Source organism: Erythrolamprus reginae, chromosome 6, assembly GCF_031021105.1.
Source record: "Erythrolamprus reginae isolate rEryReg1 chromosome 6, rEryReg1.hap1, whole genome shotgun sequence".
NCBI classification, from domain to species: Eukaryota; Metazoa; Chordata; class Lepidosauria; order Squamata; family Dipsadidae; genus Erythrolamprus; species Erythrolamprus reginae.
The window spans coordinates 8,816,921-8,837,573 of record NC_091955.1 but is presented as its reverse complement, the minus strand read 5'-3'; the positions used below and the strand labels follow the sequence as shown (position 1 = coordinate 8,837,573).

General features: G+C 46.2%; 1 protein-coding gene across 1 annotated transcript; it reads right to left on the bottom strand.

Moving 5' to 3' along the window:
• Positions 1-7,308: 7,308 nt before the first annotated feature.
• LOC139168913 (potassium voltage-gated channel subfamily A member 1) lies at positions 7,309-8,790 on the bottom strand. Its single transcript, XM_070754685.1, has one exon. The coding sequence runs from the start codon at positions 8,788-8,790 to the stop codon at positions 7,309-7,311; it is 1,482 nt and encodes a 493-aa protein (XP_070610786.1).
• Between the last annotated feature and the right edge of the window lie 11,863 nt (positions 8,791-20,653).

The window sequence follows — 20,653 nt, the reverse complement described above, 5'->3', positions numbered from 1 at the left end:
TTGTATTATTATTGCTGTGAGCCGCCCCGAGTCTGCGGAGAGGGGCGGCATACAAATCTGATTAATAAATAAATAAATAAATAAATAAATAAACTTTCAAGTCAGTTTAATCCAAGGATATCTTTCCAGGAAGCTACTGTATTTTTCGAGTATAAGACGCACTGGAGTATTTTGTGGGAGGGAAATAGAGGAAAAAAATCTTCCTAACAGGCATTCATCTGGCTAGCATCCTTATTCTGGTCAGCTTCAGCACATTATTTTATCCCCTGGTTAGGGCTGAAAAAAACCTTTTTCAGAGAGATTAGCAATGAAAACAAGCCTAAACAGACTTAGGGTTGTCGAAAAACCTCCTTCGGAGGCAGTAGGAATGAAAAAATCCTGCAAGCCAAGTGACAACATGTTAGGGCTGCAAAAACCATTTTTGGAGGGAGTAGCAATGAAAACAAGCCTGCAAAGACTTAGGGCTGGAAAAAAACTTCCTTCGAAGGGAATAGGAATAAAATAATAAAAATTAATAATAATAATAATTTATTAGATTTGCATGCCGCCCCTCTCCGAGGACTCGGAGAGGCTCACAACAAGAAATCTTGCAAGTCAAGTAGCACCTCGTTAGGGCTGGAAAAAAAACTTTTTGGAGGATATAGCAATGAAAACAAGCCTGCAAAGACGTAGGTCTAGAAAAAACTTCCTTCAAAGAATAGAAATAAAAGAAATCTTGCAAGTCAAGTAGCACCTCGTTAGGGCTGAAAAAAAACTTTTTGGAGGATATAGCAATGAAAACAAGCCTGCAAAGACTTAGGTCTGGAAAAAACTGCCTTTGGAGGGAGTAGGAATAAAAGAAATCTTGCAAGCCAAGTAGCACCTCGTTAAGGCTGAAAAAAAACTTTTTGGAAGGGAGTAGCAATGAAAACAAGCCTGCAAGCTAGGAAGATCTTATTAGGGCTGTGGGGGAAAAGCTTCCAAAAAGCTACATTCTCCGGGACCGCCTTCTGCCGCACGAATCCCAGCGACCGGTTAGGTCCCACAGAGTTGACCTTCTCCGGGTCCCGTCGACTAAGCAATGTCGTTTGGCGGGACCCAGGAGAAGAGCCTTCTCTGTGGTGGCCCCGACCCTCTGGAACCAGCTCCCCCCAGATATCAGAGTTGCCCCCACCCTCCTTGCCTTTCGCAAGCTCCTTAAAACCCACCTCTGTCGTCAGGCATGGGGGAATTGAAATTTCCCTCCCCCCTAGGCTTATAGAATTTATGCATGGTATGCTTGTATGTATGAGTGGGTTTTTTAAATTGGGGTTTTTTAGATTGTTTTTAATATTAGATTTGTTTAAATTGTCTTTTTATATTGTTGTTAGCCGCCCCGAGTCTTCGGAGAGGGGCGGCATACAAATCTAATAATAATAATAATAATAATAATAATAATAATAATAATAATAATAATAATAATACATTCGGACTACAAAAGACACCCAAATTTTCAGCCTCTTTTGGTGGGGCGGGGAAGTTGCATCTTATACTCTGGGGGAAAAAAAGTTTAGGCTACTAAAGCCGATCCCCTGGTTGCATAGAGGGAGAGGTTGACTAAAATGGACTTTTGATATAAAATCTGGAGTGGCTTTCATTGATCACTGGAAGGGAAATGAGCTTTCTCGGACAAATATACTCCCCATCGATGTGAATCCCAAAAGCCACACTAGTGTGGCTTTCTACACCCGTATTCCACTACTGAGCAAAATTGGTGTGACATTATCTTGCTCCCTCCCCATTTCAGTTTAAACCCATTGTACAGCTTTTGTAGTTTCTGGGGAATTGACATTGAGGGGAGAAAAAATCTCCCCACTCTGCAATGGAAGGAAGGGGGGATCTAGTGACCCACATCTGTATGATCCACATGTAAAAGTCCTCGGAGAGGGGCGGTATACAAATCTAATAAATTATTATTATTATTATTATTATTATTATTATTATTATTATTATTATTAAAAAGGAATCGTTAAGAAAACATTGACGGCTAAAAATGTACAGTGGTACCTCTACTTACGAACTTAATTCGTTCTGTGACCAGGTTCTTAAGTAGAAACGTTCTTAAGTAGAAGCAATTTTTCCCATAGGAATCAATGTAAAAGCAAATATTGTGTGCAAACCCATTAGGAAAGAAATAAAAGCTCGGCATTTGGGTGGGAGGAGGAGGAGGAAGAAGAGGAGGAGGACAGTCACTGCCGTAGGAAGAAGGTGAGGTGAGTGCCCCCTTTTGCCTTCCCACGCACAGACGCTCCGGGAGGCAACCTTGCACTGGGAGGCAGTGCGAGGGAGTCACCACAGCGAAGTGGGTTTTTCCCTCGCCAAGCGCCCAGAGAAAGGAAAATGCTCCATTCACTCTGGGCTGCCCAGAGCGAAGGGAGCATTTCTTTTCTCTGGGTGCTGGCAGAGGTTTATTCCCTCCCCAAGCACCCACAGAAAAGAAAATGCTTTGTTTGCTCTGGGCTGCCAAAGCCTCCTTAAGCACCTCCGAAAGGCTCCTCTGGCAGCCCAGAAAAGCCCGAGATGGCCGGGATTAAAGGGGGAATGGCAGGAAACTGGCCTGGCCTTCGTGCCGCTCTCAAATTTCCTGGGAATTTTTTTCCAGGCTTGGGTTCTTAAGTAAAAAATGGTTCTTGAGAAGAGGCAAAAAAAAATCTTGAGCACCCGGTTCTTATCTAGAAAAGTTCTTAAGTAGAGGCATTCTTAGGTAGAGGTACCACTGTATATTATTTTCCTTCTACAGCCTAGAGCCGTGATGGCAAACCTATGGCATGGGTGCCACAGGTGTTGCCCTATGTCAGCTCCAGTGTGCATGTGTGCACTAGCCAGTTTATTTTCGCCCTTCTTTTTGGCTGTTTTCGCTCTCTCCAGGCTTCAGAAAAGCCTCCTGAACCCTGGGGATGGCGAAAAATGGTTCAACGGGCCTACCGGAAGTCCAGAGGCTTCAGTGAGGCCTCTGTGTATTCGCAGGGGGGAACCATGTGGAGGGTTGTGTGTCTATGTGCACAGAGGAGCGCATTGCATTATGGGTGTGGGCCTGCACACACTATCGCACAAGTGCACGCCCTTTTGGCACACAAGGCAAAAAGGTTTCACCATCATTGGCCTAGAGCAGTGATGGTAAACCTATGGCACACAGATCCATATCTGCTGGAACACGATAGCTGAACTCCAGCATGCATGTTTGTGTTGGTCAGCATATTTTTGTTTCACACATACACTCTGGGAGGGTGTTTTTGGCTTCCAGAGAGCCTCCAGGGGGATGGGGGAGGGCTTTGGCAGTCCAGAGCGAACAAAGCATTTTCTTTTCTCTGGGTGCTTTGAGAGGGAATAAACCTCTGCCAGCACCAAGAGAAAAGAAATGCTCCCTTCGCTCTGGGCAGCCCAGAGTGAATGGAGCATTTTCCTTTCTCTGGGCGCTTGGAGAGGGAATAAACCTCTGCCAGCACCAAGAGAAAAGAAATACTACCTTCACTCTGGGCAGCCCAGAGTGAACGGAGCATTTCCCTTTCTCTGGGCACTTGGAGAGGGAATAAACATCTGCCAGCACCAAGAGAAAAGAAATGCTCCCTTCGCTCTGGGCAGCCCAGAGTGAATGGAGCATTTTCCTTTCTCTGGGCGCTTGGAGAGGGAGTAAACCTCTGCCAGCACCAAGAGAAAAGAAATGCTCCCTTCGCTCTGGGCAGCCCAGAGTGAATGGAGCATTTTCCTTTCTCTGGGCGCTTGGAGAGGGAATAAACCTCTGCCAGCACCAAGAGAAAAGAAATGCTCCCTTCGCTCTGGGCAGCCCAGAGCGAATGGAGCATTTTCCTTTCTCTGGGCGCTTGGAGAGGGAATAAACCTCTGCCAGCACCAAGAGAAAAGAAATGCTCCCTTCGCTCTGGGCAGCCCAGAGCGAATGGAGCATTTTCCTTTCTTTGGGCGCTTGGAGAGGGAATAAACCACTTCGCTGTGGTGACTCCCTCGCACTGCCTCCCATACCTTCCCTCAGCTCCAGGGAAGCCTTTGGAACCTGAGGAGGGTGAAACACAAGCCTACTAGGCCCACCAGAAGTTGGGAAACAGGCCGTTTCCGGCCTCCAGAGGGCCTCTGGGGAGGTGGGGGAAGCTGTTTTGACCCTCCCCAGGCATTGAATTAGGGGTATTAGGAAAAAAAGGTTTGCCATCACGGGCCTAGAGTTTCAGGCCTCGGCGCTTTTCAGAAACTGGCCTTGCCTCAGAAAAGTTTCCGTCAAGCCAGAAACGTATAAAATCGGAAGAACGATCGGAATGGATCTTTGGGGAGGGGGGGAAGAAATCAGAGTTGCATTGGTCGATGACATCATTTCCATGCCTCCACCGCCCTGTTCATTCGGACCAACCATAAGGTTTGGATTTATTTATTTTTTCATGGAAGCTCTGGAATTTTTATATTTTAAAATCCCAGGGAATTTGGGAAGTTTGAAACAGGTTGGAAATAATAGGAGGGGGGGCAGTCGGCTGGGAATGTGTAGCCCAGTTTTGGAGGGCGGTTGACTCAAACTCCTCTTGGCTTCTCGTGGAAATGCTAGGGAGAGTCGTTCTTTATTGGATGACAGGATGGCAAGGAGCTCCTGCCAAGGAAGGATGACAGCTCTCAAGGCATGTGGAAGGAAGGAAGGAAGGAAGGAAGGAAGGAAGGAAGGAAGGAAGGAAAAGAGAGAGAAAGAAAGAGAGAGGAAGAGAGAGGAAGGAAGAAAGGAAGGAAGGAAAAGAAAGAGAAAGAAAGAGATAGAGAAAGAAGGGGGACGGGAAGGAAGGAAGGAAAAGAAAGAGAGAGGAAAAGAGAGGAAGGAAGGAAGGAAAAGAAAGAGAAAGAGAGAGAGAAAGAATGGAGGGGAAGGAAGGATAGAAGGAAGCAAAGAAAGAAAGAAGGAAGGAAGGAAGGAAAGGAAGGGAGAAAGAGAGAGAGAGGAAGGAAGGAAGAGAGAGAGAAAGGAAGGAACGAAAAGAAAGAGAGAGAGAGAAAGAAGGGAGGGGAAGGGAAGGAAGGATAGAAGGGAGCAAAGAAAGAGGGAAGGAAGGGAGAAAGAGAGAGAGAAAGGAAGGAAGGAAGAGAGAGAGAAAGGAAGGAAAGAAAGAAAGAAAGAAAGAAAGAAAGAAAGAAAGAAAGAAAGAAAGGAAGGCAAGATGAGGGAAACGGCAACCTCTCTTACAAGCAGGCTGGAAGAAAGCTGAGTTGCATAGAAAAAAATGCTTATGACTTACTTGGCAAAGACAAAACCAAGTTGCAAAGTCATCCTGGCTCTGTCGTAAGAACCCAGAAGGGCGGCGAAGGTGCCTGACGCTTGGCAGCCCTGCTCTCCCACTTCCTCTGTGCCCCCCTCAAACTCTCTCTCTCTCTCTGTGGTGCCCATGCTGGGCAAGGCGCAACGGCCACCCGGCTTCCCGATGGCTCAGCCCAGCCTCCTGAGGTCAGAGTTCATCCGCGCGGGGTACCTTCCGGCAGTTCCATGGATCCGAGGATCAAAGGCACTAAGCGACAATCTCAAATCAATCGGGTTGCGTCCTTGGGGGAGCCCCAAAGTTTCTCTCCCCCCCCCCCGGCCAAACAACAGCTGTGAAAAGAACTGGTCTGCAAGCTGAATTCATATAATAAATACGTTTTTATTTTACATTCTAAGAATGCACCAAAAGGCATGCTTTTTGCACCTTTCTTATTTTTTTTGTACTACTTCTTTTTGTTTTGCGTTTCCTGATTTACAGACTCTTTTAGGCATTGCTATATATAAACTGACCCTTAAATTTCCCTAAGAGTTGCTCCCTTGAAGGGTCGAAGTCAGTTCCCTTTGTCAAGAAGGCCAAGGCAAAGCCAACTAGTTTCCCTGAGTCAACACAGGAAAAATAATTGAAACTATGTAATGAGAGCTATCTGGCCCTTTCTGTCCCGATAAGCAATTAAACAAACAAACAGAAAGAATTGTTTATCTCTTCTCTTTTTTTTTTGCCGTTTTTTTTTTGTGTGTTTTGTTTTTACCAAACTCATGCATTAATTAATTGGAGCTACGCCTTTTTTCGTCAAATAGGCCATAATGCTGAATATTGGAACATGCTTTGATTTTTTTTCCCCAAAAAGTTGTTGAGTGTGCCCATTTGACTTAACATATGCACTTAAATACAGTACTTTTTTTTTCCGGTTACTGGTTAGATACTTCGTTAAATTAAAAAGGAGTGCACTTTTGGTGAATGCAAAATGAAACCCAAACACAAAAAAATAAAGAAAGGAAAAAAGAAAAGAAAACAGGCCTATTTTAAAGGAGGTTTGTCCAAAACAAAAGCTTATTTTCCCTATTTTTTTTTTTTTTTTTTTGAGGTAATGGGCCAGGCATGCAGTTTATAAAACAGAGAAGTATCAAAGTCCACATGCTTCTATTAAATTCTATTGTGCTGTCTTGCAAGTGAGGAGCTTAAAAATATTTGCATCCAGTTTTGGAAGGATCTCGGGACCGTTTGGCCCTTTGAAGACCCCCCCCCTTTAGCAGCACTGCAGACATTTGGTCTCCTTACCCTACCCTACCCCTGGGAAGAGAATATCTCAGAAGGGTGCACCACAAACTCAGAATGACCTTGCATATTTTCGTAAAGTGTTGTAGGTCGATCTGTAGGTCAGGCCCGCCAAACCCCCCCACTCTTTTGTTTTCTTTTTTTGCCAAGGGACTAGATTAAGTCGGTCCTCCTAAGCAATGGGAAATATCTACTGCACTTTTATTACTGCTGAATATAGTTTAGATGCATGTTCTCAGATGCGTTGTGCAGGTTTTCTTATTTATTTTTTTAAAATAGAAACTTTTTTTCCCCTGTATTCCATGCATATTTGTAAAAGTCCTCTCCAGTTAAAAAGTAAGTGAACGAACCAAAACGAAACCGAAAAAAAAAGCAAAGAATTCTAGGGCTAGAAGCATACGCTACTTATTTATAACTAGACTAGTCCTGTGAGCGGTTGTTAACTATTCCTACCCACCGGAAAATAACTTTTTGGAAATGAAATCCCCCAACCCACCTGAAAAATAAATAAAGAAAGAAATAAGACCCCCACACACACCAAAAGAAATTTGTGAATCTCGTTCATGGATCCTGAAAGCTTCTTGAGGCGCTGAGCAAAAAATTTGCAATGCAACCACATTATTTCGAGGTAAAGCATTCGACATCATAAATCATCAAGCATCTACAAAAGAAGGACCACGTGTCCCTTTAAATGTCTCCAAGCTACCCAACGTGTTTTCCTTTGGGTTTTTTGTGTTTGTGTGTGTGTGTTTCTCTGTCTTCCCTACGTGGCCTAAACATCTGTAAGCAGCTTGGTTTTATTGACACAGTTTTGGTTGGCTAAGGTGTAGTTGCCAGTTCTGAGGGTGGCCTCTCTAAAATTGTCTATGCTATTATTCACATCCTCTTCAATTTCCATATACTCAGACTTGCTGATTGTGGAGGAGCTACGGCGACTCAGATCAGAGTCAGAGGCTAAGTTAGGAGAGCTAACTTTAAGTAACTGAGCCTGTTCCTCCCCTTCTGTTTCTCGGTGGTAGAAGTAGTTGAAATTGGACACAATGACAGGTACTGGCAGGGCAATTGTCAGCACACCAGCGATGGCACACAAGGAGCCCACGATTTTGCCTCCAATTGTCACAGGGTACATGTCACCATATCCCACAGTGGTCATGGATACCACTGCCCACCAGAAAGCATCGGGGATGCTGTCGAAATAAGTCCCAGATTCCTCAGCTTCAGCGAAATACACTGCGCTGGAGAACAAGATCACCCCAATGAAAAGGAAAAAGATAAGCAAACCTAATTCTCTCATGCTGGCTTTGAGGGTCTGTCCCAGAATCTGGAGTCCCTTAGAGTGCCTGGACAGTTTGAAGATGCGAAAGACTCTTACCAGTCGGATGACCCTGAGGATGGCCAGCGAGGTGGCCTGTTCTCCTTTGGGAGGCCCCTCCTGCTCGGCCATCTCTGTGCCCAGGGTGATGAAGTAAGGGATGATGGCCACTATGTCTATGAAATTCATGATGTTCTTGAAGAACTCGGGCTTGCTCGGGCAGGCGATGAAGCGCACCAACAGCTCGAACGAAAACCAGATGATGCACAGAGTCTCCACCACGAAGAAGGGGTCGGTGAAGATGCTGGGCTTGCGGTAGACGGTGGAGTTGTCCGTGTGGTTATGGAATCCGTAGTCCCTATCCTGATCTTTTAAGGCTGGCAAGGTTTCCAGGCAAAAGATGATGATGGAGATTAAGATCACCATGACGGAGACGATAGCGATCACCCGAGCCGGCCCAGAGCTCTCTGGGTATTCGAAGAGCAGCCAAATCTGCCTTTGGTATTCCTTCTCGGGCAAGGGCCTCTCTTCCTCCTTAATGAAGCCTTCGTCCTCTCGAAACTTCTCCATGGCCTCCTCCCCCAGTTCGTAGAACTTGATCTCCTCGGAGAACATGTCCAAAGGGACGTTGACCGGCCGTCGAAGCCGTCCCCCAGACTGGTAGTAATAAAGGATGGCATCGAAGCTAGGGCGATTCCGGTCGAAGAAATACTCGTTCCTCAGCGGGTCGAAGTACCGCATGCGTTTCTTGGGGTTGCCCAGCAAAGTGTTGGGGAACTGAGACAGAGTTTTCAACTGCGTCTCAAACCTCAGGCCAGCAATGTTGATCACCACCCGCTCGCAGCACTCGTGGTCCTCGTGGGACCCCGGCCGGTAGCTGTCCTGCGGGTGTCCCGGCAAAGCCAAGGTTTCGTCCAGGTTGTCCCCAGCCATGACAGTCATGATGGGAGACTTTGGGGGGGGGGGCAAGGCAGGAGGAGCCGGGCCAGCGAGCGATGGAGGGAGGGAGGAAGGGAGGAGGACGTCAGAGATAACAAGGGAGCCGGGGTAGAGTTAGCGCATCGGTGCGTATGGTGCTGAACTGGACAGCTCCCGGGCCAAGAGAAGGCAAGGGTGAAGGAGGCAAAGTCAAGTAGAGAAACCGAGAGAGGGGTTGGGCCGGAGGGCGTCCTGGCTGGAGAAAGGGAAGGAAATGGGGAAGGGGGCTAGTCATTGGGCGGTGGGGGTGGGGAAAGCAGGCAGAGGAGAGAGTCCGGGCCTCCACACACGTGTGGGTGGGAGAGTAGGGAGGGGTGGGGGAGAGAGAGAGAGAGATGGAGGCTACGAGATGGAGCTCCGCCAGTCGTTGGCCCCTCGGACTGGACTCGCAGGATGGGGCCACGCGGCTTGCTGCGGCGGCTGCTGCGGCTTGCTGTTGCACTGCGGCTCCTGCCACACTTCGCCTCCTCGCACCCGACGAAGAAGCAAATAAACCAACAAACAATTCCCTGCTCCTGCCACTGAAGTGAGAGGTTAGCCCAGATGCCGACTCAGCAAGATGCGGGCGACTTTTCCCGGCTCTGGGCTTAGCAGTGAAGGCTCCCCCTGAGACGGTTGGACGGCTTGCGGGCACAGACTGGAAAGGATAAGAAGGTATTCGTTTAAAAGGGGGGGGGTTCCCCCCTCCCTCCTTCCCTCCCTCCCCAGCCCAGCCCACCAACTCCACAAAAGAGCCAAAGGGGGAAAAAGTGCCGCATACTTTTTCCGGGGGGGGGGAGATAAAAAAACCAGCCCGGAGGCTTTTCAAGGCTCGCCCACCTGAGCGCCTAGGAAGCTCCCACGGCCGCTAAGTTCGCGGATCGCGCCCCCTCCCCACTCCCCAAGTCGAACGCGCCCCGGGCAGCCGCAGGTCGGGCCAGGCGCCGCAGCGGAGAGGTGTTAAGCGCGGAAGCCAAAATTAAAAATTAAATCCGGGGAGACAGGAAGACGCCTTAAAAGTTTGGGGGTGAGTTGACATTCTTCCGCAGCTCCGCATCGGAGGGACAGCGGTTGCGAGGATGGGGGGGGGATCCGTCCGGGCTTAATCGCCCCTCTCCGCCCCGTCCCTCTTCCCTTCCCTTGCCCTCCCCACGCGCGGCATCCCAGCTTTCCCGCAAAGCAGCGCAAAGTTGCTCGGGCTCTGCTTACCTTTGCTGCGGGTGGTGGAGGGGGGAGAGAGAGAGAGAGAGAGAGCGGTCCTGCTGCAGCGCCCGCGCTCCGAGCCCGCTCAGGATGCGTCAAGGCGCGTCGCCCGCAGCAGACCCCCCGCAACACAGCCGCCGATGGGACTGCGCCGCGGATACCCCCGCGGGTCGTCCGTCCTCGCCCCCTCCTCCTCCTGCAAGCTGGAAAGCGCCTCGGGGCTTACGGGGGGTTGTAATCTGGTCAGGAGTGGGGAAGTCGGAGCCGGGGGACCCCCGGGTATCCCCCGCCGCCGAGTTCCGGCCAAGCGAGGCGGGCGAGCGGGCTGCGGGTCTGCCTTGAGGATGGCCGGAGCGGCGCGGGTCTCCTCCTCCTCCGCCTCCTCCTCCTCCTCTTTGCGTGGCTGCCTCGGCTCGGGGGGGCGCCGGAGAGCGGCAGCCGGCGGGCGCTTGCGGCAGAAGCGGAGCTCAGCCGAGCCGGGCCGGCCATCCCCGACCGCGCTGCAGCCTCAGCAGAAATTGCCCGAGCGCTTCGGCGCAGCTGCGGCTCAGGCGTTGCGCGGGGAGGGGAGGGGGAGGAGGCGGGGAGAGGAGGAGGAGGAGGAGGAGAAGAAGAAGAGGAGGAGGGGTTGATTGGGGGGCGCCCGCCCTGCGCTCTGCTGCGCTGTGCTTCCAATGCCCGGCGCGCCCTGGCCAACAAACGCGCCGGGGAGGCGCCCTGCCGGCCCTCCTGCCTGCCCGCAAGGGGGGCGCGGGGGTGCGGGAAGACCGAGGTCACGTTGCGCACCGGTCGGAGCCGGACCCCGGCGCAATGCAGCCATGCCTTGCGGTTTGGCGAGGTGGGTGGTGGCGGGGCGGCCCGGTGGCACCTTCTCCTTACGCTCTGCGCCTCGGTTGGAGGACCTCTGGTCTCCCCATCATCTCACAAGGTCCCTTCGCCTTCTTCCCCCGGCGGGATCCCCGGGATCGGTCCCACTTCCCCCCCGGGTTGTTTTTATCCTAGCCACCCACCCGTCACCCCGGCCTCGGTGGCGTAGAGTTTAGGCCAAGCGTCACCACCGCCATCCCTTCCCACGGCCCGTGCACTCCTCGCTCTCCGCCGCGCGGTGGGCCCGCCAAAGCCGCCGCAGAGCGGGGTTGCAGCAAAAAATAAAATCTTGGCAGCCTGATTCCTGGCAAGCGCGGCGGTCCCTGCGGAGCGGCTGCACCGGGGCCGGCCTCCTGCCTTTGCCCGAAGCTGGAGAGATGCACCCCCCCACGCGCACACAACGCTGCCTTGTCTCCGGCAGCCTGGGAATTCGGCCACGGGGCTCTGGATGTTTGGAACGGGAATGGGCAGTCTTGGAAGTCTTTAGGAGGAAGCCCGGGGAAGGAGGAAGGCTGAGACTCAGCAGGGTTGTTGGGGGGACGGAGACGGGATAAATGTTAGGATGGATGGATGGATGGATGGACGGACGGACGGACGGACGGACGGACGGACGGTAGGTAGGTAGGTAGGTAGGTAGATAGATAGACAGACAGACAGATAGATAGATAGATAGATAGATAAGATTAGGTAGGTAGGTAGGTAGGTAGGTAGGTAGATAGATAGATAGATAGATAGATAGATAGATAGATAAGGTAGGTAGGTAGGTAGATTAGATTAGATTAGATTAGATTAGATGGTAGGTAGGTAGGTAGATAGATTAGATTAGATTAGATTAGATTGTAGGTAGGTAGGTAGGTAGGTAGGTAGGTAGGTAGGTAGGTAGGTAGGTAGATAGATAGATAGATAAGATTAGGTAGGTAGGTAGGTAGGTAGGTAGGTAGATTGCACGGCCACACTTGGAATACTGTATCCAGTTTTGGTCGCCACGATGCAAAAAGGATGTTGAGACTCTGGAAAGAGTGCAGAAAAGAACAATAAAGATGATTAGGGGACTGGAGGCTAAAACCTATGAAGAACGATTGCAGGAACTGGGCATGGCTAGTTTAATGAAAAGAAGGATGGGGTGGGGGGATGTGATAGCAGTGTTCTAATATCTCAGGGGTTGCCACAAAGAAGACTGAGTCAACCTATTCTCCAAAGCATCTGAGGGTAGAACAAGAAACAATGGGTAAAAACTAATCAAGGAGAGAAGCAACTTAGAACTAAGGAGAAATTTCCTGACTGTTAGAACAATTAATCAATGGGACAACCTGCCTCCAGAAGTTGTGAATGCCCCAACACTGGAAGTTTTAAAGAAGATGTTGGATGACCATCTGTCTGAAGCAGTGTAGGGTTTCCTGCCTAAGCAGGGGGTTGGACTAGAAGACCTCCAAGGTCCCTTCCAACTCTGTTGTTGTGATTGATTGATTGATTGATTGATTGATTGATTGATTGATTGATTCAACTTCTATGCTACCCAATCCCAATGAGACTCAGATATGGATGGATTGATGGATGGATGGATGGATGGATGGATAAACAAATAGAAGATAGATAGATAGATAGATAGATAGATAGATAGATAGATAGATAGATTAGATAGATAGATAGATAGATAGATAGATAGATAGATAGATAGATAGATAGATAGATAGATAGATAGATAGATAGATAGATTGATTGATTATATTGGTAGGTAGGTAAGTAGGTAGGTAGGTAGGTAGGTAGTTTTTATTGAATATAAATATTTAAAAACATTTAAAACATTAAAATATAAACATTAAAATACAAACATTAGACAATAACACATACATTTATACATCCTCTTTTCCCTAAGTCCCCCCCCATCCATTTGTAGCACGTATACCAAACCTCGCAGTACACCAAATCTTTGTTTTGATTTAACTCAGTTGTTAGTTTATCTAGCTCTGCACATTCTAGAATTTTCCTAATAATGATCTTATCTTCTGGTACATTACCCTGTTTCCCATGTTATGCTAATAATATTCCTACTGCTGTTAATATATGGAGGAGGATATATCGATGTTTTACATAAGTAATGTTGTGGTTGGCTCTGGCCCAGCTCCTGCCCCAGGGAATGTGGAGGTGGATGCAGGGGAAACTTCAACATGTCACAGGCCTGTTTTATTGCCGACAGAGTCAGTTCAGAGTTTAGTTTCCTCGGACGAAGAAGAAGGTGGGAGTGACTCGGAAGAGGGGGGCTTGGCACCCAGCCCAGGCAGTCAATCTCCCTTATCTTCCATTGATTCGGATGAAGACGTTTTGGACCCACGCAAGCGCAGAATTATGCGTAGAAGAGACCAAGTAAGGACATATTACAGGAGATAAGAGAGGCCACCTGTGTTAGGGTGGGGCTCCAGTAATTATGGCTGCTGCTATAAATAGCAGTATGTGGGTTTGGCCGTTGTGGAAGAGTATCTGATCGGAGTTTGTCCAGAATCCTGGGTTGCTGGTTTCTGGACTTTGTCTGTTGATTTTTCACGCCTTTGAAACCAAAGCAGAGCAACATGTGTGTGTGTGTGTCTCACTTCGATGGAAGAAGGGGTGTGAAATTTTGGTAGCCCTTCACCGGACAAAACCCAATAAATGTCTCACTTTGCAACATAAATTTTGGGCTCGATCATTTGCCATAATTCGAGGCCTGTTTGTACAGTATGTCGTCTTTGAATCGCAATCCCACTGCAAGAACGAATGATATTCAAATGATATGCAACGATTCTTCCATCAAATGGAACAATTTTGTTCTAATAAATTCTCTCTTTGGAGGGAAGGATTAGCATATTTGTCGAACTTAAAAGTGAGCGAGTTTGATATCTCCTTTCCTTTAGCAGAGCCATGCATACATTACTGGACACTTTCTGGGTTTTTGTTTTTTTTTTGAAGGAGCCAGATATATTTAGAAATGATTTTATATGCAAATAACTTGGGATTATTAAAATGCTAATTGATGGCATCCATAAATAAACCCCTTTCACATTGATCCAAAATGGCCAAGGATCAATGAAAACATTTGCACGCTATCTTCAAACCGATTTTGAGCGACCCGTGATTTTACTCAGAAGAAAAAGACCTTCACTCTCAGTTCCACAAAATGAGAAGTGTCTAAAACAGAAGGTCTCCAACCTTGGCAACTTTATTGTTTGTTTGTTTGTTTGTTTGTTTGTTCATTCATTCATTCATTTATTAGATTTGTATGCCGCCCCTCTCCGTAGACTCAGGGCGGCTCACAGCAACAATAAACCAATATTACAACAAATCTAATAATTTAAAAAACACTAAAAATCCCATTATTAAAAGCAAACATACACACAAACATACCATGCATAAACTGTATAGGCCCTTTAAGACTTGTGGACTTCAAAGCTGGCTGAGGAATTCTGGGAGTTGAAGTCCACAAATCTTAAAAGTTGCCAAGGTTGGAGACCCCTGGTCTAAAGCACCGGTCACCAACTGGTGGTCCATGGACCACTGGTGGTCTGCGAGAAAAAAATTGGTGGTAAGTATAAACTTGTTGCTTGTATCCTTAAGATTTATATTAATATTGATTATTTCCTGATTGGTTATTTGACCCCTATGACAATCATTAAGTGCTGGACCTCATGATTTTTGACAAATGTATATTTTATTTTATGTACACTGAGAGCATATGCACCAAAGACAAATTCATAGAAACATAGAAAATTGATGGCAAAAAAAGACCTCATGGTCCATCTGGTCTGCCCTTATACTATTTCCTGTATTTTATCTTAGGATGGGTATATGTTTATCCCAGGCATGCTTAAATTCAGTTACTGTGGATTTACCAACCACGTCTGCTGGAAGTTTATTCCAAGCATCTACTACTCTTTCAGTAAAATAATATTTTCTAACGTTGCTTCTGATCTTTCCCCCAACTAACCTCAGATTGTACCCCCATGTTCTCGTGTTCACTTTCCTATTAAAAACACTTCCCTCTTGAACCTTATTTAACCCTTGAACATATTTAAATGTTTCGATCATGTCCCCCCTTTCCCTTCTGTCCTCCAGACTATACAGATTGAGTTCATGAAGTCTTTCCTGATACATTTTATGCTTAAGACCTTCCACCATTCTTGCAGCCCATCTTTGGACCCGTTCAATTTTATCAATATCTTTTTGTAGGTGAGGTCTCCAGAACTGAACACAGGATTCTAAATGTGTTCAGTATTCCAAATTCCTTATATGTCCAATCACACTTGGGCAATAAAGAATTCTATTCTATTCTATTCTATGCTATGCTATGCTATGCTATGCTATCCTATCCTATCCTATCCTATCCTATCCTACTCTACTCTACTCTACTCTATTCTATTCTAATTATTTGCATTTTTTTATATTGCACAAAATCACGGGTCCTCAAGCTACAGCCCCATGGCACATACCTGCAATGAAGGTCTGTGTTGTTGCAAAGAGTCTCCCCCTTTGGGATATTGCAGTACTGCAGGATGACTCTGCCCACTGACGGGAGTTCGATCCTGACTGGCTCAAGATTGACTCGGTCTTCCATCCTTCCGAAGTTGATAAAATGAAGACCCAGATTTTTGGGGGCAAGAGGCTGACTCTGTAAAACAGTGTAGGCCACTCCGAAGCGGTATATAAGTCTAAGTGCTATTGCTATTGAAACTAAAGCACCCTTTGTTTGTAGTTCAACCTTTGGATTGCCTTTTTATTCAATTCAATTCAATTTATTAGATTTGTATGCCACCCCTCTCCGAAGATTCGGGGCGGCTCACAACAATAATAAAAACAATATTATAATGGCACAAATCTAATATTAAAAATAACTAAAAACCCTATTATAATTAAAAACCAAACAACACATACATACCAAACATAAATTATAAGGAGCCTGGGGAAAAGATGTCTCAAATCCCCCATGCCTGGCGGTATAGGTGGGTCTTGAGTAGTTTACGGAAGACAAGGAGGGTGGGAGCAATTCTAATCTCCAGGGGGAGTTGATTCCAGAGGGCCGGGGCTGCCACAGAGCAGGCTCTTCTCCTGGGTCCCGCCAAATGACATTGTTTAGTCGATGGAACCTGGAGAAGGCCAACTCTGTGGGACCTTATCGGTCGCTGGGATTCGTGCGGTAGCAGGCGGTTCCGGAGGTAGTCTGGTCCAAAGCCATCTAGGGATTTAAAGGTCATTCAAACACTTTGAATTGTGACCAGAAACTGATCGGCAGCCAATGCAAGCCACATTGGAGTGTTGAGGAAACATGGGCGAATCTTGGAAGCCCCACGATGGCTCTCGCGGCTGCGTTCTGCACGATCTGAAGTTTGACTTGGTCTTCCATCCTTCCGAGGTTGATAAAATGAAGACCCAGATTTTGGGGGGCAAGAGGCTGACTCTGTAAAACCGCCTAGGCCACTTTGAAGCAGTATATAAGTCTAAGTGCTATTGAGTCTGTCATCTGCACCTCTATCGCTGTCTGGTTTGGTGCTGCAACCCAACAGGACCGACACAGACTTCAGAGGAGAATCAGAACTGCAGAAAAAACAATTGCTGCCAACCTGCCTTCCATTGAGGACCTGTATGCTGCACGAGTCAAAAAGAGGGCGGGTAAAATATTTACTGACCCCTCACATCCTGGACACAAATTGTTTCAACTCCTACCCTCAAAACGTCGCTACAGAGCACTGCACACCAAGACAACTAGACACAAGAACAGTTTTTTTCCGAACGCCATCACTCTACTAAACAAATAATTCCCTCAACACTGTCAGACTTTCTACTAAATCTGCACTTCTATTCTACTAGTTTTTCTCATCATTCCTTTCACCCATTTCCTCCCATGTTGACTGTATGACTGTAACATGTTGCTTATATCCTAAGATTTTTATTAATATTGCTTCTTCATTGCTTATTTGACCCCTATGACAATCATTAAGTGTTGTACCACATGGTTCTTGACAAATGTATATTTTATTTTATGTATGCTGAGAGCATCTGCACCAAGACAAATTCCTTGTGTGTCCAATCACACTTGGCCAATAAAATTCTATTCTATTCTATTCTATTGAAACTAAAGCACCCTTTGTTTGTAGTTCAACCTTTGGATTGCCTTTTTAACTGTTTGTGCAGCCTGCTTGCCTAAGCACACAAAACAAAACCTTTAGTTTGGTCTCTGCTTGTTTTCCTAGCTAAATTTTTTAGATGCACACCCTGTCCTTCGTTCACTCTTGGGTTGGGACCAAAAGGCAGCATCTACTCTGAGCAAACCAAACACTTTTGTTCCTTGTAAAAATGAAACAAAAGGAAGAAAATTGCCTCTTAGTCAATTTATCCTTGTTCTCCCTCTTAAGCGAGTAAATGACTAATCATGAGAAAATATTCCAGGATAATTAATCATCCTTTCAGATTCATTTCGCCCCCTGAGAATTTGTACTACAGAAGCTCTTTAAGCGAAGGACTCTTGGGACAAATGGTCTCCTCCAGGGGAAAGTCAGACTTCAGTGACTCTGGCGCTTCAGTTGGCAGTCAACACAGAACAGAATAAAAGAGTTGCAAAGGACCCTTGAGGTCTTCTAGTCCAACCCCCTGTGCAAACAGGGAATCCTACCATATTCTGGGCCAAACAGCCATTTAGTCTCTTCTTAAAAGCCACTAGTGATGGAGCACCCTTAAAAAGCCTCCAATGATGGAAACTAATACACTGAAGTCTATTTGAAAACCTACCACGGAGAACTGAGGTTCTAGATTGCATATATTCGTCTTCTGTCTCATCAGAATTCCTTCAGAAGTATACGCACTGTTCTGTCTGGCTCACTCCGGAAGCTATGACCAACCCAAAAAGATAAGCCAGACACACCGGTTGAATCCAAACACAGTTTTATAATGGTAGAAGCAAAGAACCAACAGAAAATGTCCTTACAAGTCAGGAAAGCACTGGAACTCCAAATAGGTACACGAAGGCAATTGTTCATACAGAAAAACAGGATCCTTAATGACAAACGAGGCTGTTGAGCTAACAGACACAAACCTCCCACTGGTCTTCAAGACTGCTGGGCCACGAGCCAGGAACAAAAACGCTGAGAGAAAATGCAGATAACACCAACTCCACTTTGATAACAGTCCACGCTGCCGGAATGGTTCTCATGCCTTATAAACCCTTCCCTGCTAATGAGGACCACACCCAACCCCCTGGTGTTCCTCATTCAACGCTGATAATATCTCCGCAGTTGATTCCTCCTTTGAGCTATGCGTCTCTGCCGCATACTAATGATAGCTTGTGCGTTGTCATCCAGGGACTCCAGGGAATCACAGCTACTTGCTTGAGATAGCCCTCCCCTAGGGCTCCCAGGCCTTGCATCATCTGCACCTTCGTGACTGCTGTCTGCACTGTCTGACTGCCAAGAACTCTCCAGAGTATGGAGGACGAATGGAGAGACACACACACTGCAAGATTTATTATGTATTTATTTATTTATTGGCTTTTTATGCTGCCCCTCTCCGAGGACTCGGGGCTAGTGATGGGCGAACCCAACGGTGTTCGGGTTCGGCAAGTTCGGCCGAATTTTACGCAAAATTCAGCCGAACCCGAACCGAACCCGAACTCGAACCCAAACGGGGAATCGCTCCCATGAAGATATTCCGAGGGCGGAGCTTTGACGTCACCGGAAGGTTGCTAAGGACGCCAAGGTGATCACTTCCATGGAATGCAAGAAGTGATCACTTTGGCGTCCTTAGCAACCTGCCGGTGACGTCAAAGCTATTCTATTCTATTCATTTCCTCCCATGTTGACTGTATGACTGTAACTTGTTGCGTATATCCTAAGATTTTTAATTAATATTGCTTCTTCATTGCTTATTGAGCCGGGGTGGCACAGCAGGTAGAGTGCTGTACTGCAGGCCACTGAAGCTGACTGTAGATCTGAAGGTCAGCGGTTCAAATCTCATCAACGGCTCAAGGTTGACTCAGCCTTCCATCCTTCCGAGCTGGGTAAAATGAGGACCCGGATTGTGGGGGCAATAGGCTGGCTCTGTTTTTTTTAAAAAAGTGCTATTGCTAACATGTTGTAAGCCGCCCTGAGTCTAAGGAGAAGGGCGGCATAAAAATTGAATAAATAAATAAATAAATAAATAAATAAATAAATAAATAAATAAATAAATATTTGACCCCTATGACAATCATTAAGTGTTGTACCACATGATTCTTGACAAATGTATATTTAATTTTATGTACGTTGAGAGCATATGCACCAAGACAAATTCCTTGTGTGTCCAATCACACTTGGCCAATAAAAATTCTATTCTATTCTATTCTATTCTATTCTATTCTTCTATTCTATTCTATTCCATTCCATTCCACTCCATTCCATTCCATATTTTCTCTTCTCTTCTCTTCCGCTCCGTTCCATATTTTCTATTCTATTCCATTCCATTTCATCCCATTCCATATTTTCTGTTCTGTTCTGTTCACTTCAGTTCCACTCCACCCTATCCCATCCCATCCTTATTCCATCCCTATTCCCATTCCATTAATTTGAAAATGTCAGGACATAAGTGTTAGTCGTTTCTCTTTTATAAAATTGCATAACTGTTCAAATAACCACCCGCCCATAGCTGCTGGCTGCCTTTTAATTCCCAATGCCTACTTTTAATGAAGCTTACATCACAGATTACGCCAAAGCTGCACAAGGATACTATTCCAGGCTCCAATTATATTGTTTGCCTGATAAATATCACTGCTAAGTTTTTAACAACTTTAAGCTCATCTTTAAAATGACAGTTTGTTCTTCCTAAGCTATTGTGCATTCCGCTCGGGTGGGATTTATGCAGGGCTGGCAGCCACGTTTTTTATATATATATATATAATAATAGATTTTTTTAAAAAACCTGATGTAATTTAATACAAAATAGGCAGGATCCAGCCTCCAGGGCTTCTCTGGTTGCTGATCGTATGTGTTAAAGCAAGTTCTCTCCATTTTGGCACTTTGGAGAGACAATGTTCTGTTCAATTTCTAAAACACTCATTCTAGAAATCCTGAACTTTAAACCATTTATTTCATTTATTTATTTATTCATTTGTCCAATACATAAATACACAGGAAGAAAAATAGACATGTAGTAATATATATATATAAGGGTAAAAGTGAACTTATAGGAGAGGATATATGAAAGGAAGAAAATATATATGATAAGTGAGAGAAAGGAAAGACAATTGGACAGGGGACGAAAGGCACACCAGTGCACTTATGTACGCCCCTTACTGACCTCTAAGGAACCTGGAGAGGTCAATCGTGGATAGTCTAAGAGAAAAATGTTGGGGGTTAGGGGTTGACACTACTGAGTCCGGTAATGAGTTCCATGTTTCGATAACTCGATTGTTGAAATCATATTTTTTACAGCCAAGTTTGGAGCGGTTCATATTAAGTTTGAATCTGTTGCGTGCTCTTGTGTTGTTGCTGTTGAAGCTGAAGTAGTCATTGACCGGTAGGACGTTGCAGCATATGATCTTGTGGGCAATACTCAAGTCGTGTTTTAGGCGCTGCAGTTCTAGGCTATCTAGGCCCAGGATTGTTAGTCTATTTTCGTAGGATATTCTGTTTCGAGTGGAGGAGTGAAGGGCTCTTCTGGTGAAATATTTTTGGACGTTTTCAAGGGTGTTGATGTCTGAGATGTGGTATGGGTTCCAGACAGATGAGCAGTAGTCCAGGATGGGTATGGCAAAAGTTTTGTAGGCTCTTGTGAGTAGCGTGAG

Coding starts and splice junctions, on each gene's coding strand:
- LOC139168913 (XM_070754685.1), bottom strand. CDS start 8,790: ATGACTGTCATGGCTGGGGACAACCTGGACGAAACCTTGGCTTTGCCG.